The sequence below is a fragment of the Pollicipes pollicipes genome, unplaced genomic scaffold (assembly GCF_011947565.3).
Source record: "Pollicipes pollicipes isolate AB1234 unplaced genomic scaffold, Ppol_2.1 Scaffold_4002;HRSCAF=4701_pilon_pilon_pilon, whole genome shotgun sequence".
NCBI lineage: Eukaryota > Metazoa > Arthropoda > Thecostraca > Pollicipedomorpha > Pollicipedidae > Pollicipes > Pollicipes pollicipes.
In genome coordinates, this window is record NW_023596420.1 from 26928173 (window position 1) to 26951218 (window position 23046).

At 53.2% G+C, this 23046-nt stretch overlaps 2 protein-coding genes across 2 annotated transcripts in view; one reads left to right on the top strand and one right to left on the bottom strand.

The window, feature by feature from the left end:
• Window positions 1–1743: 1743 nt before the first annotated feature.
• LOC119094300 (zinc finger CCCH domain-containing protein 14) lies at window positions 1744–13388 on the bottom strand (the record flags this gene model as incomplete). The annotated part of the gene is made up of 14 exons (XM_037217374.1): window positions 13363–13388; window positions 11972–12061; window positions 10976–11140; window positions 10313–10753; window positions 9748–9764; window positions 7450–7692; window positions 7033–7055; window positions 6842–6870; window positions 4640–4762; window positions 4224–4332; window positions 3507–3712; window positions 2860–3001; window positions 2354–2493; window positions 1744–1835 (listed from the first exon to the last, which is right to left on the bottom strand). Coding segments are annotated over exons 2-14 (1812 nt in total), but the record flags the coding sequence as incomplete, so codon positions are not given.
• Window positions 13389–15014: 1626 nt separating this feature from the next.
• LOC119094301 (actin-histidine N-methyltransferase) overlaps window positions 15015–23046 on the top strand; it is a 10412-nt gene continuing 2380 nt past the window's right edge. The window contains exons 1-7 of the mRNA XM_037217375.1: window positions 15015–15293; window positions 15802–15907; window positions 16180–16275; window positions 16590–16814; window positions 17608–17799; window positions 18323–18387; window positions 21698–21756. Of these exons, the coding sequence (XP_037073270.1) occupies window positions 15808–15907; window positions 16180–16275; window positions 16590–16814; window positions 17608–17799; window positions 18323–18387; window positions 21698–21756 (737 nt within the window). The 5' untranslated portion in view covers window positions 15015–15293; window positions 15802–15807. The remainder of the gene's footprint in view (window positions 15294–15801; window positions 15908–16179; window positions 16276–16589; window positions 16815–17607; window positions 17800–18322; window positions 18388–21697; window positions 21757–23046) is intronic.

Consider the following 23046-nt stretch of genomic DNA (forward strand, 5'->3'; position numbering starts at 1 on the left):
AGGTGCCGGTGGCCTGCTGAGAGTAAGTGTGTGCTGACAGGTGCCGAGTTCCAGCCCGCTGACGCGGGTGCTGACTGGTTACTGACAGGTGCCGGTGGTCCGCTGAGTGGAGGTGTGGTGCGCCGACTGGTGCCGGTAGCCTGCTGATGGAGATGTGCGCTGCCTGGTACCGGCGGCCCGCTGAGGGGAGGTAGCTGGACCGTCTCATCCGACATGATGGGTGGATAATGCGTGGTGTAAAAGCGGCCAAACCGGCCTTTGCGAAAGATGGAGATGGCCCGCGTGGTTAAACGAGTATCTTTCAATGACAAAATAATAAAACCCTTCTCGTTTTTTTTTTTGCGAAAATTTACCTCGTGACACCATTTTATCACCGAAAGGCGCCCATGCCTAGACCCTGGTCACATGACCTCTAAACAGCGTTCTCCATAAGCGTCTGACATTTGCGCTTGTCAGGAGGAACAGCCGGGAGGGACAACCCAGCTTCAGCGGCGCCGACGCACAACGGCAGCAGACCGCACAGCCTCCCTTGGCCGCCGAGCCGCTAAGGAATGCTGCGAATAACAACAGGAGAATAGTGGTGATGCAACAAACTCGCAGCACGGCTGCAGGGCGCTGGCCGACGACACACGAGCCATTGCAGTTCCCTGGGCTCCACAGCGCACGCGTGTGCCCGCTAATGCCAGGTGACCTTGTTCCGTTGGCATTTTCTGAACAAGGCAGCTCTGCGATGACTAATGCCTCAGAGATCTTCCTCCAAAAATGAAATACATTCGCCGAGTGTGCTTTGTGAGAATGAGGGGAATTTCTCCTGTGGGATTCTTGCGAATTAACGAATGCTTCACACGGTGCTGCTGGTATAAATCGCTCATCCAGAGCACCGAAAACAGGCAGTCTGGCCAAAATATTTCGTCCTGCAGTTAAAAACAAAGATTCCATGGTCTTTTTATGACAGGGGCAGATCATGGAACAACGACAAAAGATAACCAAAGCATGACTTTCAGTGACTTATTTGATACATGCCAGGCCACTACCCATACAGAGCAGTACACAGTTTAAGCCCGCCAGCCGTCAACCCGGACTCTCGCGCGCGCCGAGCTGAGAACCTCGTCACACGCGGCGGATGGTCAGAGCTTCACCCGTCCAAGCTTCGATCACGCACATGTCACCGGCGCCCGGCGCAGCAGGCCGCCACAGCGCACAGTTCACGCGGCGGCGGACGCTTGCACGCGCTCGCGACCGCAGGCGGGCACGGGAGCGGGGAGCGGGCCGCGGGCCGCGCCCGGCCGGCGCCCGGTGTCCTGAGTGTTGCGCCACGGCCGGCACTCCCGGCGCGCCGCTGCGGCGCGTGAGACGCCGCGCGCCCGCTCAGATCGCTCCCGGCGCCACCCACTTAAACTGCGGCCGGCCGGCCGGCTGCGGTGGCGTCGGGTGGCTGAACAGGCACGACGGGTTGGTGCAGGCGTCCGCGTACCGGCACATCTGAAAGAGGGTCGAGTGGCGATTCACACATCCAGATCATTGGAAAAGCTGTTTCCAGGAAGCAGTCATGACAGCTTGCCTATGAAAGGTTTGAATGCAAAGAAATGTCACTGACGACATGTGGGTATCCGTTATCTAGAACAGCAATCGTATATAGCAGAATGATCCCACAACCTAAGCTTGAGCGGGAGCCGATTACAGTCTCACTTGAACGCTGCACTGGCGACACTTCTGTCTCACCTTGGGATGAATAAAGGGGCAGCTGGGGTTGGTGCAGTTAGGAAAGAACTTGCACTCCGCTACCATCGAGACAGCAGCCGTGTGAGGCGGGGGCCGGGCGCCGACCCCACTCGCTGCAAAACATCCACCGCGTCAGGCATGACCACCATCAGGCCCGAACAGCCGCCACCAGCCACAAACTCAGTCCTCATCCACGGAGGGTTAGTGGTACTTGTGAACACTGCCGACCCGTGTTGTAACCAAGTCCTGCGCTCACACCGTCAGGCAGCCTTTTCATAGCTTACGTGACGTGTGCGATGGTGGCAGGTATGCCGCGGACCTGCAGCTGGCGGCGGGGGCTGTGTATGCGTGATGCCGTCAGGTATGTCGCGGACCTGCGGCTGCAGCTGCAGCCGCAGCTGGCAGCCGCGCCGCTGCACTGCAGGCGGCTCTGCGGAGCTGTGTGTGTATGATGGTGGTAGGTATGTTGTGGATCTGTAGCTGCAGCCGCAGCTGACAGCCGCGCCGCCGCACCTCAGGTGGCTCTGCGGAGCTGTGTGTGTATGATGGTGGTAGGTATGCTGTGGACCTGTGGCTGCAGCCGCAGCTGACAGCCGCGCCGCTGCACCGCCGGCGGCCCTGCGGGGCTCACCGATCGCGCTGGCCGGCGCCACGGACGGCCGCGCGCCGCTGTGCGAATACCGGCAGTCGGCCCGCCAGCAGCTGCCGTCAAACTTGCAGCGCGGGTGGATGTAGAGACAGGTGTCACCAAACTTGCAGGCCGGGAACGTCCTGCGGGCATGGCCCAGCGTCAGCCGCGCGATAGAGCACAGGGCTAACAGAGGCCACAACGATCGACTCGGCGCCGGCGCGGCGAAGGAAATGGCGACTTGGCAGCCATGATGGAACTCACGTCAACACCCACAAAACGTTGACCTAATTACGATACAAGCCAAGATGGGGTGCCAGAGCTGATGGACCGGAAGCTATCGGCAAACAGGACCCTAGCATGCGTTGGGCACTGTTATACGGTTTAATAATTCGTATCATGTTGGGCATATCCATTTACGCTGGCATACCACCGGTTGCCTGGGTAGCAGCAGTCGACTTTCAAGCCGGTAGTATGCTGGACTGCGGTGCTGGTAATGGCACACTCACTTGCAGGGTACGCTGGGGTGATGGTACAGGCACTCCGCGCCGAGTCTGCAGGAGGGCCAAAACCGGCAGCGAGCGGGTGGCTTCTGGGCGGGCGGCGGCTCCGGCTCCGGCTCCGGCTCTGGCTCCGGTGGCGGCGCAATCACTGTGGGGTTCGGTTCGTCTCGCGTCACGTGCCGGTACAACAGCAGTTGTTCAGCTGAGTTGCACACCTGTACAACAATCATTTGAACATGCTACCCGCCGAATCTGCACACCCTCCCAGAGCCTTGACATGTCTCGGTTTTGGTGACGTCACTAGAAGGGCTTGTCCCCGGTGAAGCAAACGGTTTGTCCCCAGCGTAACAAGCCGTTTGTCTGCAGCGTAACAGACGTTTCGTCTCCAGCGTAACAAACCGTTTGTCTGCAGCGTCACAGACGGTTTATTTCCAGCGTAAAAAACCGTTTGTCTACCGCATCACAGACGTTCGTCTCCAGCGTCACAGACGGTTTGTCTACAGTGTCATAGACGGTTCGTCTTCAGCATAACAGACGGTTTGCCTGCAGCGTCATAGATGGTTCGTCTTCAGCGTCACAGACGGTTTGCCTGCAGCGTAACAGACGGTCCCCAGGTGATAACGCATGGCGTCCAGGTGTGGGCCAGAGCTCACCCGGGTGCGCCGACTTGCGGGCGCGGTCCTCCAACAGCTGCTGCCGGAGGTCGGCCTCCTCCAGCTCTTCCTCTTCCTCCTCCTCCTCGACCAGCTCGTCCTGTGCGACGCCGTCGGTCGCCTCGTCGACGCTCAGCGAGCGGGCGAACCGGGACGCGCCCAGACCGGTCATAGTGACCACGAACGTCGGACTGGAGGCGCGCACGCTGCCGGAGAGGGGGGGGGGGGGCGTCAGGCGCATACAACGCCGGACCGGGGAGGCAGCATCCAGGACATGTATACCGCCGGACCAACGTGCCCATCACGACTAAACCCCCTCCTCCCTCCTCCACCCAAACACACACACAGGTGACCACGAATGTCGGACTGGAGGCGCGCACGCTGCCGGAGAGGGGAGGGGGAGGGGGGGTGCGTCAGGCGCACACAACGCCGGGCCGGGACGTAATATCCAGCGCACATATACCATCCACCGGCCCATCCAGACTGAACACCCCCCCCCCCCCACCCCCCAAACACACACACACATGTACACACAGGCTCCAAAGCACGGGTCCAAGCCTCAGGGGGCCTCTGGTTTCGTCAGACAACCATTTCATTCACAGAAACAGAAACAAAAAAGCATTCCCTTCGGAGCACCCCGCCAGTGATTTGTTTGTGAACAAATGTTAACATGGTCACCACCCCTGACACGTGGAATTCAGCAATGTCAGCGCATACGTTGGCGGCGGGTTTTTGATCCGGTCCGCCACTGCGTGCACGATAGCTGAGATGTCGTCCACCGTCGGGATCGCAGTTGGCTTGTACTCGGCCGGCTCCACCACACTCTCTGCCCGGATGGAACACGCCGTTCAGTTCACCGCAGGTCAGTGGCATCAAACACGCTTTTTGGCTGCACGCAACCGTGGCATGTGACAAGTTAAGCACCTTGATATTTTCAGGCAATGACACAAAAGTAAAGCAAACCTGATCTTCGCACTGTGCACTCCTCAAACTAACAGAACCCGACATATCCACGACCCCGACGGTTTCTAGCCGTCCATCAGGCCCCACCACACGTCGACAGTCACGAGAGCTGTACCGGTCGCCCGTCCGCGGGGCCCGGGGCGACGGCCGGGCACGGTCCGGGGCCTCACCTGTGCGCTGCGGCCGCGCCTTCACCTCGCCGATCGTCACGTGCACCGTGTCCTCCTCGTCAGAGGATGGCTCCACGGAGCGAGCGCGCGCCGCCGCCTCCCTCGGCTTCGGCTCGGCGCGCTCTGACGGGCACACACTGCCGTCAGACACGCGCACGCACCGGTCGTCAGTAGTCAGCGGCACCACACGCGGCATGTGTCGACTGGTGTTCCCAAACCGGGGACATTGGACAGCAGGGCAAACACATGTGTGCAGGGAAACCGTGTTTGGTACATCGCTTCTTTACTCCTCCCGACGTTCGGCACGTCCCGCCATCATGACACCCCTGGAGCGTTTAGCACGGGTTGAAAAAAACGAAAACATTCAACTCAATGGGCCGGGAGCTGAAAACCCTACAGGCTTTCATGCTGTAGTATCTGAGCCGTCTGATAAAACTTTACAACTTGTTGACTGTTGGCCATTCCTCTCAGACATATCCTAGAACTGGGGAGTCCGCCTGTCTCCCAGCCTGTGTGCGGCGGGGAGGGCATCTGAAACTGGGGAGCGCGCCTGCCTCCCGGCCTGTGTGCGGCGGTGAGGGGGGATGGATCGCTCTGCGCTGGCTGTTTGCCCCTGGCTGGTATGACCTACGACTAGCAGACGGGCTGATAAGCATTGCAGAACGTTGAACCTTCGCCACAAAATCCTGCCGTTGGCCTGGAACTACACGATCGGATGGTGGAGTCCACATAAGCACTGCTTAGCGTGAACGCCTATTGCGGAAATCTATCCAATGCAAAGGTACGGATTAAAACTATAAAAAGCACGTTCCACTTTTATTCTGAAATCCCCTGCGGTTCTCCGCGGCATTGTACGTCCGACCACTTGTGTGCATGTTTCTAAGGAGGAATTGAAAAAAGTGAAATGAAAACACAGGAAATAGAATATCAACACATCTGAATTATGTCGGATAGCGGGACAGCAGGTGCGACTCCAGGTGGCAGAGGGGCGCGTCGCCGTTTCGGAAGTTTGGTATGACGCGCTGACTGAGAGGAGAGTGAGTGTCGATGTCCTCGGCAGCTGACCTCGCACGGTGTCCCCCTCGTGTCAGGCAGGTGAAAAAGGTATACACGTTTCAGCAGTCAGTAAATGATGGTTTTGATGGAAGAGTGGAACAGCGTGGGGCGAAAAGAGCTGAGTAGAAGTTGTATTGGTGTGGATATAAGTGGGTGTTGTATGATCCGGGAAATCCTTCGTCCCAACTACACCGAGACCATTTAGTCGCGATTCGGTAATTCATCATAGCAGTTGACAATATCCTTTAAGCCATGTACAGGTCGACCACCAATGAGAACGTAGAGTAAGAGTCAAATGTACGCTTGCGAGCCAATCAGTGTCACAACCTTTTACTATTTGCGTGGTAGGGATGTCGATAATTGTTCATTCTATCACACCACGATCCGGGGTTTACTGCCTGCTCCTCCTCCCATCGCCCAATATCTGCCAATCATTGGGCCAGACAGCGATCAACTCAGTATGCAGCCACCTCGGGCTTGGAAAATGGACCGGTAGGTCAGATGCCACGATTCGGGGTCAAAGGGCAACAGACTAGCAGTTGCCGGCACGCGCGTGCAGAGGCCGCCGCGGAGCCAGAGGTGTGGCGGCACGAATATATGTTGACATACTGTACACCCCGCTGGATAAACTTTGCAGCATTGGAGCCTATCAACAGTCGTTGGTGATTATGGCTTTGCGACGCACTAAGCTTCTGATGCTACATGGCGTCACCTGCCACTCACCCTGGCGGAAAGGGCGAACACCGCAGTAAATTGAACCCCGTACCCCGGTCTCCTACGTGGGCAGCTTGAGCACTACGCTAAAGGCACGCCCAGAGCATCCGGCATGCCATGATATTGCTTAGAGGGTGATAAACGACGATTTACGCCAACATGCTTCCCATCCTGCTGTTACAATGTCAGCATGGACTACCCAGAACATACTGGCACCACGTAAACGAAGAATGTCCAATATTTTGGCCGCATAAGGGCAGCGAGACGGCACCATACCACTGGGTTTGTCCGGATGAGGTAGGAAGACGGCCACTGAGCGCGGCAGACGGCCCGGCTGCGGGCGGGGGCTCTCACCGGGACACGGCCGGATGAGGTGGGAAGACGGCCACTGAAGCGCGGCAGACGGCCCGGCTGCGGGCGGGGGGCTCTCACCGGGACACGGGTCGGCGCGCGGCGGCGGGCTGCTCGGCCGGCGTCGGCGGCCGGCCGGCGAGCCGGCGGCCGGCGCGTTCCGCACTGTGATGGCTATCTGGCCGGGCGAGCCGCTGCGCTGGCGGCGCGTCTGCACGGCCCGTGGCGGCGCCGGCGCCGGCGCCGACGGCACGGCACGCTGCCGGCCCGACAGCGACGCCGTGAACAGCTCCCTCTGCCGGACACAGACGGGCAGCTGACACGCAGCGGTCTGACGCATAAGACAGCTTCCGCCCAGGGGCGGCACAAGCGGCCCCACCGGTCGGCACGCTGGAGGCCCGGTCTCAAACGTCACACGGCCAGCTCGTCACGCAGGACAGGACGCATGTCGGCAGTCACCACAGGTCACATCCTGCTTGACCTGGCGGGTCGCAGTACCACTCAGTCATAATAACCATACACATGAAGTGTGTTGTACGCAATCAGACGTCGAAGACACCACAGTAAAAATACTTTAGCAACTTGCGTCCTCCAACGTGTCATTGGCTTTGCACTTGGATGAGACAAGCCGCCATGACACCCAGTACACGTTCCAGACAGGGTGCGCAGTCCGGCCGCCGCCAACTGACCTTATGCTTGCCCGCGGTCGGCTGGTTCTGCGCGCGCACCAGGAACGGTCGGACGGAGGCGACGGTGGACTGCTGGGCGTCGCGCATGGCCTTGAGCAAGAGAGTGGGCCGCGGCTGCTGGCTGGCCGGCCGGCGCGGCCGCTCCGTCACGCGCACTGTGCTGGCCACAGCGCCCACGGCGGGGTTGAGCGGGTCGTACTCGGCCTCGGCCTCTTCGCGCGACACCACGGCGCCCACCGTCGACTGGGGTCCGCGCCGCGCCACCCAAGTCGCCTGCCGCGCGGCGTGCCCGTCGTCAGGGGCGCACACACCGTTCACCTCCCCAAACTGGGAGCGGCTGCGTGAGGTACGAGTGGCGGCCACCGGCCCCACGCCTCAGGCGCCCATCCCTGCCTGGCCGGGGGTGAGCGGGGACTGGCCGCGAGGGTGGCGCCCTCATCCCCGACTCGAGGCCCAGCCGACCGCACGTCCGTCTACCGGCAGCGCGCAAACATCAGGCCTGATACCTCCTGTCCGGACACGGCCGCACCACGACCGCTCTGGCAGCGCGCAAACATCAGGTCTGATACCTCCCGTCCGGACACGGCCGCACCACGACCGCTCCGTACGTGGATCGTGAGATATGTTCCGCAAGCAAGTATTGCAGCCATACGGCAAGGCTTAAGTACATTCCTGACCGATGTGGTGAAGGGACTGACCGCCCGGTGAACAAGTTGCCTAAGAACGGACAGGGAGAAGGGTCTTGGCATCTGCTGACAATGGGACGGGGTCGTGATCCAGTCAGTGCTTTGCCTACCCGAAGTACGGTTCTTGGTCTAGAGCTCAAAATGGTGTTCATGAAGGTACCTCAAACAGCCTGCTCTCCTCTGTTGTAGGCGTTACAAACATCCGTCCAAGCCCTCGACCGCGAGAGCCTTAATTGCGGGCTGTTCGTTCCAAACAATAGAGACCCTTCTTTGTGCTCTCCCAGGTGCAAGCTGCTTAAAAATACTACAACCTGGAAGTAGTTCAGTCGGGCGGTGCATGTTGCATCAGCTGTGTATGGTGCATGGCGCATCAGTGATATGCATGTTGCATCAGTGATCAATAGCGATGAAACGAAAATGGTGTCAGTGACTGACTGTCATTGATTGAATGGCATGATGGGAATTGCTTGTTGCCACCCTAACCAAAATTCACATCCACGTTACCTTTGCATATCTGTAATTTCTCCCTGAGAAACCGGAATAAGTGACAGTGGTTAAAAACTGACCGATTGCAACGGCAGCCTTTTGCTAGATTACAACTGCGACGAATCGCGAATCACCAGAAAAACACTATTCAGTTACATATCGTGACGCATTCAACTTGCTTGTGATGTTACCTGCTCCAGGTAAAAAACATTAGAACTTCCAAAGCACTGGGAACAATTTAGCCCGGTACTTGGCGGGCTGTGTCATTTGAAAGGGATTCATTCAGCAGCCATTCGGCGAAGCACCCACATCAACTGTACTGCTACACATATAGCTGGCGACCATCGTTGTCCGATAAGTCCTATTCCTATCCTCAGTGGTCATGATATGAAGAAGCTCAGAGTAGAAATTGATGCAACCCCTACCATCCCTCACATGAAGCAGTGACGTCACCATAGCGTGAAAGATGTCTTGGGGCAATCAGATGATTCTGCCTCACCGTAGCACTCAACTAAAGGTGTATCGAAATGCAAGCATACATGAGGATTCCACCTATCAGGTACCAGTAAATTTGGTGCAAAAAAGCGGGAACAAACCAAATGGAAAATTTGTATAAGCAGATGTAGCAAAATAGCGGTGTTTATGTAGCCGACGTTAGCTTATTCGAGCATCTATTTCCATCTCGGTGTGGTCTTTACGACTAAACCTTTCAAAACCCGCAGGAAACGGCGTCTCAATGGAATTCCCTTTTCTCTAGGTAATTTCACGCACACAGATACGCACGCAAGCACGTGCACGCACACAGCCAGGTGATATCCACAAGCAGCGGCCAACTTACGTCGGCGCCGGCTGTGACCTTGACCTCCCGTCGGCGGACCGGCGAGCGGGATCGGGAGCGCTGCCCAGTCGCCGGCGCCTCGTCAGTCACCACGCGCCGACTGAACAGGCCCACCTCCTCCCGCAAGTTGAGCACTCGTCCGCCGGCGGCGGCTCCGGCGGTGGCGGTGGCTCCAGCGGTCGCCGCGGCCGGCTGGCGGGCCGCGCCGCCGGCGGCTGCTCCGGGTCCGGCAGCGGCCGACGGCTGCGGGGTGGGCGCCACAGCGGCAGACCGGCGGGGCGCCGGCGCCTCCTTCACCAGCTCGTCTGCGGCGGCACAGGCCGTGTCAGAAACGCGCAGCCACCCCGGCGCGCGGTCTTCGGGGGCCCGTCGGCGTCGCGGCCACGCGGGGGAGAGTCGGCCGCGGGCGCCGAGTGTGAGGGTAGCTCGCAGCACGCATCAAGCCACTTCTGGAGAGCCACAGGGAGGTACTTACAACGCGCTGAGTTCAACACAGATCCGTGAATGGAGTCACCGACATAAACTAGGCCTCTAAGCTGAACAGATGAGATGAACAGATGACATGAACAGATAAGAACATGGGACAAACTCGGGCGTACCACAATAATCGGGGTGCATTTCATCAATGAACATCTTGACCTCTAGTTCCACATTATCGACGCTTATTCCACGCAGCCACGTGAATGCTTCACCTTCTTCGCACACCTTGTGGGCAGGCACCCTAACAACACACCACATCCAGTGGCATACTCATCAACACGCCACATAAAGTGGCATTCTCATCTTCCTCAGAACACCACATGAACTGGCACCCTCACCTTCCTATGAGTACCACATGGACTGGCGCCCTCACCTTCCTCAGCGCTCAGGTTGAGCACGTCCTGATCGTCGTCTTCGTCCGGTGGGGCGGGGACGGGGGCGTTCGCGGCCCGCCGGCCGGCCGGGGCAGACACGCGCGGGTGGCGGCGGCCATCTGGCGAGCGGCGCCGCGCCGGGCGACCTTCCGCGCCGCCAGACGACTCCCGAGAGCGGTGTGCTTCCGACCCCGACCGCGGCGCCGCCTTCGCCTTCTCCTCCCTTTTCGGTACCTCAGAGTCTGGTCTTTTCGAGGCTCTGTCCTTCTCTTTCTTGGATTTGTGTGACTCGCCTACTGGCCGCTTGCGTTCCTTCTCTTTGGAATCATCCACCTTCCCTTTCTTAGCCACTTCTGATCCCACTTCCGAGGATTTCCGTTTCTTTTCTTTTTCCTTGCTAGCACTTCCCTTGCTGCCCTTTTCATCTGATTCACCTTTGTCTGGAAAAGTGATAAGTGGTACTGAGATTGGGGGGGGGGGGGGGGGGGGAGAGAGAATCCAGGAGCAATCAAATTGGCATTCTTCTATCAAATACTGAAACACAGTTGAAGCACTACTTTATGTGTCAATGTCATTCAATACCCATTTTATACAACACAACACAAGAATAACAACCTTTCCACAGAGTATCTGTTTCTGAGGGCAAGATCACTGCTGGGTACCTTTAGCCTGCAGGGTGATAGTCTGCAATTTGTCCAGCACTTGTTGCAGCCATTCAACAAAAGCCACTGTATGGTCACTGAGGAATAGGGACAGATCACTTTCCATCTGCTTCTTAGTCTTCTTGTTGGCAACAAGTACCATGATGTAGTCTGGTAACTCATCATCTGAGGGGAATAAAAAAAGCTGTGCTCATGTAACTGTTATCATGCTTGGATTCTTGCCGCCATATAAAAACACCCCAGGTGGATGAGTGGAAACAGTCTCACCATAGTCTTTCAACACTCCACATAGTACAACCTGGGGTTTGGACCCCAGTTCACAGCATTGACACTGATGCATGTCATCAAAACAACACAGAAAATGTTTCTATGAACCTCCATGCAATAAGCTGTGATGCTTATGAGGCATATTGCCAACTGTCTAGCCTGCAGTCATCTCTCACTTGCATGATTAAAATGGGCATTCAAGGTTTTCATAGCATACAGTTTATTGAGGGTTGCAACAGAATATGAATATAGTTTCAAAATATGCATAAAATTTTGGCTTCAGTCACCAAATGTTGTGTTGAGTCGAGTCTTGTCCCCATCACAATACAAATATGATCAGAGCAACCACCATTATCAGTGCAAGCACCATGGGTGGTTTGTACTCAAAGCTGACACCAGGGTACACACTGTAAAGCATGGATGAGGCCATGTTGCTGCAGGAGGGTCAATTGCATAAACATCCATGGGCAATCCAACACATCACTCTGGATGCAAAGGAGATAGAGGACATGTGATGGAGGTTAGAGCAAATACACTGGTCTATGGTTTAGTGGATGGGGTCACCAATGGTGTGTTTAAGCAATATGCTCAGCTAGACCTCTATTGTGTAAGACATGGGCTTTAAAATGTCAGGGAAAACCATTGCTAACATGTGAATGATGACAGCAGCTAAGCAGCACATTTCTAAATTGTGCAAACTGAGGAGGTCAAGTTCTGTTGTGCACTCACCAACATAGACACCAAGCTCTACCAGCTTTGCTCTGATAGCACTCTTGATCTTCTTGCTTATTTCTGCACCCAGGTAATCCATGGTAGAGCCTTCAAAAGAACATCACAGGCAATAATTTCATAACAGTCAAACAGGTCTACATGGCTAGACAACACACAGTATAATGAAAACATGAATTCAAAATGTGCAAAACATGAGATATGTAATAAATAGAAAATACATAACAATTTTCTATTATAAAAACTCTAATAACCAGGTACTGGTGCTCTATGCTTCAGAAGTTCAACTTGAACTTCACAGAAACATTCCCTAGTTTTGGTCTTAAACTTTTGATTGAATGCTCCAGATATATGCCTATTCCAAGAAATGCCAATTGTATGACTCCTGCTCATGTCATCCAATCATACAAATTTGGGTCACAGAAGAACTTTTGTGTGGCAAAAGCTTCACATTTATAATCCTTGAATGGTCTGTCCTGGCTACCCACTGAAATCTTTGCTTGCTCCATGTACTTCAAGCCAACATCCAAATGATTTAAATCTAGCCTAGCAGTGAACTTTGCCAATGCCTTTGAGCATGGCAGGACAGAAGAAAGCATTAATGATGTCATATGACACTATGACATGGCTGCACTATACAAACAAGACAATCTCTGACTACATGCCACCTTACTACTTTACAGTGGTTGCAACACATGATAATACTGGTGATGTTATATGATGCTATAACATCGCTGCCTCAAACAAATGTGACAATCTCTGGATATATGTCATTGTATCACTTTTAAGTGCTTGCATCACATGATAAGGACATGACATGATTAGTGACATATGAAACTATAAAATGGCTACATCATACAAGCATCACAATCTCTGGCTACATGCCACCTGACCACTTGCAGCAGATCATGGTCTGCAATCTGCTGCTAAAGCAGCACCTGCCGTGAATTTTTACATTACTTAAATGCAGACAGTATGCAGACACACTGTTAAGTATGAAATATACACAATGTATGCCTCCAGCTTATCATCTTGTCCTAAACATATGTAAGAATTGAAAAATTTTGGATTTTCAGTTAACTCCGCAATAGCACTTTTTTGCAGAGTGGGCAGCATGGCCTGCTTGGAGCCATTCAACATCTAGCCTACGACAGGTAGGCACATTGTGCGCTTAGTCGAATACGACCAAGTGCCATCCATGCCAAACCCTTTTCCTCAATCTCATTGAGCCGACAAGATGGGATAATCTAATCAATCCACAGTAGCTTAAGACGTGCCACATAATCTTCACGCTGTTTTTCCCTTCATTCCACACATCCGAATCCCCAAAATTCCGATGTCACGGTTCTCCAATAATACATCTATCGTCATACCCCCCACACATTACATACAATGCACTACACTGACGATGCACGCCAATGTGCCAATGCCGTCAACGCAGTCACAAAAATTGACTATGGCAAGGCCAATGCCAGGTGGTACCGTGCTGAAAGCGCACTCACGGCGAATATCCATATATGACGTCACTGAGAGTACGCCGTTTACGTCATGACGGCCGCACACGTAGTAAAGCACATGAGTGATTGCATGCATTACGACACGTTTGATGGATGGAGTCGTAAGGTCAAGGCATATTTAAAGAGATGGGTAATTATAACAGAAATGTGTGATTTTGAGGGAATTCAAGAACCGAGGCGGTAATATAGGATCCAAGAAGTAGGCCATTTTGGAACGATCCGCCGCGCTCGACGCTAAAGAAGCGCTCGGACACAGCTAATCATTTGTCACTTCGGAAGCACTAGATGTACTGAAACCGCACTCCAAAGATTACCATTGTTATGTGCCTCACAACCACCGCCCTCCGGTAAATCCAGGAATTTGCATCGAGGTGGAGCGGTGGGGCGGGTACCCCCTCCAGCGACTGCCGATTTCAATTAAGGGAGCACCAGCCCTACAACAAAAGAACTCAGATATCACTCGCGCCATTTCATCAAATCAATGAAAAAAACAGGAAATACACACTTGGCTAATAAATTTACACCGAAGAGATTATACAAAGATTTTCACCAGCTGCAGTGCAGCGCTTCTGACAGAATACTGAAATTTTCCAGGCAAACACGAGTTGCACTTGTTAAAACAAATGTTTGACCCCTTGCGATTTGCGGTCTAAATTCAAGGGATACTCAATATACCTGCAGAACCCAAACAAAAAGTTCTGGCACCACTTCTGAGTTTTATCAGGTCAGAAGAAGTCCAATAAACCACTGAATTTGGAAAGTGTTGGCCATCTACTCCACGCAGTCGTTTGGCGCCTGGTTTCATCGGTTCATTGACGTCAAAACTAAACCAGAATTGATCTCGCAGCAGCTTCTGGTTTCTGTCCAAGCTATAGAAAGTAAAAATTTGCGAAATAGTGCCTGTTGTTAACAAGTGGGCCATATCCGACAATTGGATCAGCCTTTCACCACCTGGGGTCCTTGCTCAACTCTGTGCCCCCTTCTCAAGGCTCTGAATGCGCTCTGCTGGCTGGCATTGGAGTGCCCGGCCTTGCGGACCGGTCTCTTGAATGCAACTTCAGCCCGGCCTTTCAAGCTCTTAGTCGTTGGTCACGGGCAGCCCGAAGGACCCCTCCGGTCCGACGAAGGGGCCATGAGGGGCCGAGGGAAACCGGACCGAGGGGTCCATAGCCCAAAACACCCTCTGGATCCGCCACCGTGCCGCATGCGTTTCTGGCCTGCGTTATTATTTTGGTTGTGAAAATGCATTTCTTTTTGGATATGGTAGCTTTACCCTTTTCGAAACAAAAGCGTCATGATAAGTCCTCCCCTTGAGCATGAACCTTATTTGGGTATACGCATGTGTGCCGTGAAGCCCGAGGCGAGGAAGGGTGGTGTTGGATTGTACGGTGCGTGCGGAGCGGGGGCCGGCGCTTGTCTGCCGCGGAGAACAGTATTGTTCGAGGCTTCCAGACAAGGTTCGTGCGAGGGCACTCTCAGGCTTTGCCTGCCTAAGAAACCATCAGACATATTACAGGCGTTAGGACGTGGAAGGTTGTGAAATGTGCCGTCCACAGTTCTAAAAGTTTTAGGTTATGTATGCGTAAAGGATAGGCGCTTCGCGTTTAGGATTATGGCCACCTGCCAGGCATGCGCCCAACAAACGTGAATAGCATTGGTCCTCAGTTCGGAAACTGAGTTAGCTTACGAAACCTCACATCTTGTGAAGATGTGTGTATGGGGCCAGCCAGACTGCAAGAAATGTGAGTTCTGCTGAGCATATTAGGAGAAGCAGCAACTGTGGCATCAATGTCAGCACATAACTGGTAAATATAAGCACTCATAGTTGGGTTCACAGTCTGAACCAATGGCAGTGCATAGAATGCCAAGTTTCCAGGAAGTATGTGATTGCAAAAGGTATTTCTGGCAAACATTTCAGATTGTTTGTCAAAAATTATGTAAAATGGAGCTCAATTTGGTTTGTCCTGAGTTTGGGGCTTAGAAATGAGAGGTTTAGTACACCAGTGTTGTGTAGGCACCTAGCACAGTGGATGGATTTTTTTTTGGACTAACATGAAAGCACTTAAGGCCCTATACTGTCCCTTCTTGGCATTTCTAGAGTTGCTGTTTTGTTGCATGCTTGAACTGTAAAATGTGGTTCACTGAATGTGTCTGAAGTAACAGCACAGTGGATTACCATACAAATTTCAGGACAGGTACACCCAAAATTTGGGCACTCTGGTGCTGTTTTATTTGAGCTTATTTTGTTTTTGTGGTCACACTTCATCTTGTGCATGTTGTATTGTATTCTGATCAATGTCACACTGTCAGCAGACAAAGATGGGGAAGAAGAACAGATCCAATGCCAAAACTGAGAAACCGAAGAAGTCCTTTCAAGATCAGCTCAAGATTGGAGATTTAGTGAAGGAACTTCTGTCAAGTGAGATGATATTATTGCCGGGCTGGTTTGGGATCTCAACCATGATACCTTGATATTGAGACTGGCACGTGCATGCATGCGTGGGTGTGCATGCATGCAGGCATGCATTTTCATGTGGGTGTGTCATGTATACATACAAATGTATGCATTTTGATGGATAAAATTAAGTATATGCTGTACATTGTATGTACTTTGTCATTGCTTTGTGTTTGTTGCGAACACCGCAATGAACAAATTTCTGTATAGCGCACATTGATTTTTCTGTGTTTCAGAATCTTCTCAAGTAGGCCCAATGAACAAATCAGAAGAATGGGAAAATTATCTGGGCATCTATGATATTTTGCAGCAATTGATAGCGCTGCAGAAATGTAAGTCATTCATGCTTCCACCCTTGCAATCTCATTATCAGCCTGAACATATGAAGTCATGTGTGATGCCAGGTGGCATATGACATCTTTAAGCTTGCTAGTGCTAATGTGTACTAAACACTTGGCCCTCCAGGACTTTTTTGGTTATCAATGGAGTAAGATTTGCACATCCTGCCAGACATTACACATGTTGGGCTGTGTGCAGTCTCTGCCACTGCGCCCATCACTGCACGTGACATGAGTCGGCTGTCTGCCGCCCACGCGTTCTGGCCGGCGCCGTCAGCGCCGCCTGCTGACGGCTGTGTCGCCGCCAGCGCCGCCACCGTCGGCCGGAACAGCCGGCCGTGCGGAGCGGCTGGCCTGTCTGCACACCTGGCTGCTGGAGAACGGCGGCATCGTACACGGCCTGACGCCGGCCGTGTACGCCGGCCTGGGCTGCGGCCTGACGTGCGTCCGCCCGCTGGCCGAGGGCGAGCCGGTCATCGAGGTGCCGCGCGCGCTCATGATGACCCTGGAGACGGCGCGCGCCTCCCGGCTCGGTCAGTCAGTCAGCCAGGCGGCCGGCGGACCAGCACTCTCCTGTAGAGGCCGAGCGGGCTTGGATTGGCTCATGTCGCTGCTAATTCCTGCGGGGTGGAAGTGAACTCGCGTGTCATGTGGGTGGGGAAGGCAACTCCAGGCCATTGGGTCCATAATCTCCCTTTCTGTGTCACGCCATTAGTGTTATATTAAATAACCCAATGCTGGGAGAATGGTTCTCAGTCCCCCTGTGGCGCAACCTAGACTATCGGCGACGCTGGCATAGAACGTGAACCTGGTTCATCCAATGCAAGTTATTGTGTATGCCATAGCCCAGTAACCTGGTGACCAGAGACCACATTCTTCCGTAAAACATGCCCAATGAATGCATCATTAGTAGTCGTGTAGCTTCGCTAAATAACTTGAAAGTCTGTAACTCCACCATGGCTGGGCGGCCTGGCTGCTTATCGTTCTCCCGTATGTGCCTTCACCGTGGCTAGACTGCCCTGGCTGCCTGTCGTTCACTCGTCTGTACCTTCACCATGGCTGAACTGCCCTGGCTGCCTGTCATTCTCCCGTCTGTACTTTCACCGTGGTTGGGCGGCCCTGGCTGCCTGTTATTCTCCCGTCTGTACCTTCACCACGGCTGAGCTGCCCTGGCTGCCTGTCGTTCTCCCGTCTGTACCTTCACCGAGGCTGGGCTGCCCTGGCTGCCTGTTGTTCTCCCATCTGTACCTTCACCGTGGCTGGGCCGCCCTGGCTGCCTGTCACCCCGGCCTTGGTCGTGTGACACGGTGCTCCCGATGCGCGTAGGAGGCCTGCTGGCCACGGACAAGCTGACGCAGGCGCTGCCCCAGCTGGGCCTGACTCTGCACCTGCTGGAGCAGTCGCTGACCGAGGACAGCCGCTGGGCGCCGTATGTGGCCTCGCTGCCGGACACGTACGACACCGTGCTCTACTTCACACCCGACGAGATCCAGCTGCTCAAGGGCTCGCCCTGCTTCGGTCAGTGACGCGCACGAGCTGGTCAGGATGGCCAGGCGATGAGGTTAGCAAGCTTCGATCACTATCGGGACGGTCTGGCGGGTAGGGGAGGGCTGGGAGGGGAAGCCCTGTCCTGATCAGTGACGTAGACGAGCTGGGCAGAGTAGACAGGCGAGGAGGTCAGCAAGCTTAGATCACTATCGGGTATCGGGACGGCTTGGTGGGTGGGGGGGGGGGGGAAGCCCACCCGGTTTCGGTCATTGGTATAGACGAGCTGGGGGGGGGGGGGGGGGGGGGGGGGGGGGGGGGGGGAGCAGGAGGAGGCAGCAGGACTGCCCACACGCCAGCCAGAGCCGGCCACATGGCCTCGATAGTTACGGTGACGGACGATCGTGTCGGTGTTGCACACCATGAGCTGAAATACTAATGTCATTCGTTCATGGGTTTCGTTGTCACGGAAGGCATTCCGTTCCTGCGAAGTTCGAGTGTTTGGCAGGTGGTTTCACCATCTGTCGAATATGTGACGTCATGTTGGTTTGTACAGAGGAGGCTGTGAAGCAGTGTCGAAACATCGCCCGACAGTACGCCTACTACCATGGATTCTTGCATGTAAGTATTGATTCCGCTTTGGCAGAGTATCTCTGTAATAGTACATAATTGCGTTTCTTCCAATTTCGCCCCGTGCTCTGCATGTAAAACGATCTATGTTTGTGTTCAGGTGGTGGCGAGTGTGCAGTGTATGGGAGGGTTGGTGCCGCGAATGAATGATGGACGCTACAGCTCCGGGTCAGGACGAAGCCAGTGCATGACCTGAGGTCATATCCTTAACGTGCTTAACCCCCGCAGCTCCACTGTTAGAAAATGTCCCGGCAATCGTCAGAAACGGCAGTGGGGTTAATTAGGTATAGTCATCTCCAACTAACTGAATGAACCACCCGTTAAAGTTTTGTTTGTGCGGTACCCAGTCGGTTTCGGTCGCTGGTGTTCTAGGAGCGCGGTGTGTACCAATAAGGCGCACCCCATATGAATTCACACGGACTTGAAAAATTATTTGAGAGACTCAGCCCGTCCTCGCTATTTGCAGGTGAATCTCTAGAAGTTAGTCTTAACAAGCAATGGTCTCATTAGCATGCAGTCCTCAGCAACATGGAGAGCAATAATCTAGGAGTTGTGACGCATGAATTGTTAGACTTTTGCAAGCTGTTTTGTCAGATACTTCCCCTGCCACAAGCTTATGTACCAGTCACAACTTCGTAACGAATATCAAGTGTCCAGCAAATAAGTACGTCGTCTGTTACCTAGAGAGTTGTTAACCACAGAGTGGCCAATGTCATATTGTCTGAAACCGATCTCGAATGCAGGAAACTGATCTAAACGGAGAGAGAAGAGACTGGGCCAACTACACAGGCGTCTACTGTTGTGCATTCCACCAAAAATATGGGCGTTTTTGTAATGCGCTAGCGGCAATTTCCACAAATGTAAGTAATAGGAACCACGTGAAATTCGTGTATTGAACTGGACAAGCCTGGCCCTAGCTCACAGTCAGTCAATTTTCGAGTAATCATATTTGTGGCCTTGCACGATAATGATCAATAGTGAAAGGCAGCTTGCTGAATTCTATGCATGGCAGTTACCAACACGTGGATCGAATTCATTTGCATTGGTTGCCGGGGATGTCTGGCTCCATTAGCCTGGTTTTGGCATCATGTAAATGACGACCGACAGGTTCCATGTCTACTGTCTCGTGGCTGGTCCGATGAATGCGACAATGGCCTGGAGCTCGGGGCGTTTCGGCATTGTGTGGACAAAATCGCCCTTCAATACACTAGCAGGGATGAGCAGGGATGTCGGTGTCTGAAATCTGGTCGGGGGCTGAGCTCGATAAGGTTGAGGCAACCCGCCCCCGCCCCCCCCCCAAAAAAAACTAATTTCTCTGATTGTAGACACTTGAATTTGCGTCTCTGATGTTTAGACTGAAACAAAAAGTGTACAGGATATGTCGTAATTCCAACAATGTTTTGCCGCCGAGGAATGACCTCCCATTTTAAGGCGATGCGAAGCTGCTTCTCTGAAAAGCTTGGAATAGAATGTATTTGACAGAAAAAAACATGCTGGTAATTCAAGTTCTTGTGATCAACGGAAATAAGTATCATTCAACGTTCATCAAAGGTGGCCCGAGACGCAAAAAAAAACTTTTATGTAGAATGGCATGGTCAGACACGTATGGACGAGAGCCTGTGCAAAAATTCGAGTACGCTGCCACGGTGTTCATTCGTAAAAGACATGCATCCAAACTCGCTTGACCTCAGCAGACGTGTCGATAACTGAAAGGAGACGAGGACATGCATAAGACTGATGACCGAATGGGGCTCTGTCCTACAAATCAGCGTGGCCGACGCTTTGACACGTGTTAGAAGTTGCTGGGCTGGGCTGACCTTGGCCCTGACATTGACCGTGCCGCGCATATTCCAGCAAAATGTGCGCCATTTGTATTATCTACTTCAGAAACAATGCATCCATTTACCTCACTTGGTAAGCAGTGCAATTATTGAGGGGTATTAGGCCGATATTACCGATCGGCTGTCATGCGTATGTATGACATTTAAGTCATCGCAATACACCACCCAAATTTTCAGGGCTGCGACGCATACGTGGCTGAAAGCCAACAGCCAGGATTTTCAGGACCAATTTATACCTAACGACGTCGAAAAGCTAACTGTCCGAAAAACGGTCTGCATTGTGCATACATACAAACACACAAGATGAAGACGATAGCGCGAAAAATCTTCCATCCGGGTGCTAATGTGTTCTCTGAATTACTTCGCAGAATTCCGGGAACAGTGTTTCGCGATGTCATTCAATTTAGCAAATGCGAAAACGACTTTGGCTTCGCAACGCAATTCTGCGCACCAGATTCGGCCTCGGCTTCAGCCCCGTTATTTTGAACAGTCCGTCCCGTCCCGTTTGTCCGTCCCGGTGGCTCAGTTGGTTAGAGCGCCTGCCTTCCAATCCACCCACCCGTGGCGGGGTGAGTTCTAGTCGCTTCAGTTCGAGTCGCTATTTGCCCTCGACGGGTAGGGGCTGCGCCCGGTGGCAGCGGTCGCTCTAGAGGCCAGTCGACGTTAGAGGGCAGGACGGACGGTGCCGGGCAGTGCGGCACGTTAAGCTGTCGCCACCAAATTCTGTCGCTGACATGGAATTGCGCGATCGGGTGGTAGGGGTCATGGCTCACACAACAAGCACCGCTTAGCGTGAGCCCTGATCCGACAAATCCATCGATTCAAAGGGTTCGGATCAAATCTTAATTAAAAATGAATTTACAAAAACAGATGGGTTGGGCTTGGGATGACATTTAACCTCGAAACCATTGACGCCGCTTCGGATTTTTGTGTACATAGTTCGCATCCGCTTGCATCGAAAGTGGCTCTATGTTTCCAAGACACGAGACCACTTGTTTCGGATTCGGCTTCACCGTTCCGAACTTAGAGGCCACCAGGCTTCTGCCTCGACTTTGTCTTTATGCCACTGTGTTGGCTTCGGGTTCGGCCTTGGCGCGAGAAGCTCGGCCTGGTGGCCGTGCCTGATATCGCACGCCGTCGTCGCTCGTCGGGGAACCCAGCACAGTCGGGAGGATTGGTGGAGCCGCTCGGCGCTCCTTTTGGCATGGGTGAAGATGGTCTACCTCAGAACCGCACCGTCTTCTCCGAGTTGTGTTGCCGGTGCCTGCTAAGGATGTCACATGTTTATTTGCTGGGGATGTGGCGACTTGACTGATAGCCGGTTGGCTCTTAACCGGCCGGTGTGAGTTTTGCTTGGGATGTCGTGGTTGGGACCGACCTTCGGCGAGTGGGCTGTCGGCGTCACCGGTCGTAGCTTGCCGTCGTCTTCGCATGCGCCGAGCACGTGCGGCCTGTTTCAGCACTGCCCCGAAGCTCGGACGCTGGCGCTGCGGGACAACTTCACCTACGAGCGGTACAGGTCAGTCAAGTTCTGTGTTGTCTTTTTCGCATTACCTGGCGCAGAAAAAGCGTTAATGCATGGACACTGACGAGACAACCGTATGTGTAGCGTCTACATTTGTCGTCCGTACTCATTCCCTGCCACCCTTTTTTTAGCGGAGTTTATTCAGAATTCGATATATATATATATATATATATATATATATATCTATATCTATATCTATATCTATATCTATATCTATATCTATATCTATATCTATATATATTCGTTCGTTATTCTTTGATGATCTTCCAGATATGATACCAAGCTTGTTGCGTCATGATCAAGCATGAAAAGAACTTGACAAAAATTGGTTATTATATTCCGACATGTTGTCAAACAGATAGCGCTCTCATGGTGGGAGTCAAGAAAGACTTAAGAATTCGATGCCTGATATTTATATGATGCAAGCCATTGGTGATCAATGCCGGTTCGATCACATGTGGTTAAGCGTTGTAACGCTCGTTACGTGATTTACGTCATACGGGAGCTAAAATCTTGTAGCTTGACCTCGCATTATACATATCAAAATTTTACGTGCATGAAGTACATGGCTGGGGTCATCTAAGAAGGACACACTAGCCATTACCCACAAAATTACTTAATGGCGTCATGGGGTCATGTCATGCTCCTGTTGGGTGTTGATCCGGGGCCTGGGAGCCGAGGATTGAAGTTCAAAAATGTTAAACGTAACTGTACCTTGGTGTCTTTTTGTTAGCTTCTTTGGGGATCCGTCCCTCTTATCCTCTAGTTTGCTTTATCCTGTGTCCTCGCGACACCCCGCTCGTCCGGGGCAGGCTGCGTGCGTCAGCCGCGAGTGGGCCGAGAGCCCCGCGGGAAGGCGGACCCCGACCGGGTACCCAGCGCGCATGCGCGGGTTAAAGCCGGGGGGTTGGCACCCCAGGCGCATGCGAGTCTGCTCCACCGTTAACCATTTTCCTTCATCCCATAGCCCTGAAATGATCATTTCTGGTCGACAGGGCTCTAATCCAAAAAAACAAAAACAATATTAGCTTCTTTGTCGCGGATATGATATAGCGAGTATATAATGGCCTAAGGGGTGTGACCTGACGCACGTTCATAAGCAATGGCTTGCATAGATATATTGTCATACTTACGACACTCCATGGCTTAAATCTCACCTTGATTGTAAGCCAAGGAATCTCGAGAGCGTCATATGTGACAAAATGTTGGAATGTAGTGGCAAATTTTGGGCAAGGTCTTTTTGAACCTGACCATGGCACGACAACTTTTGCATAAGCTATTGGG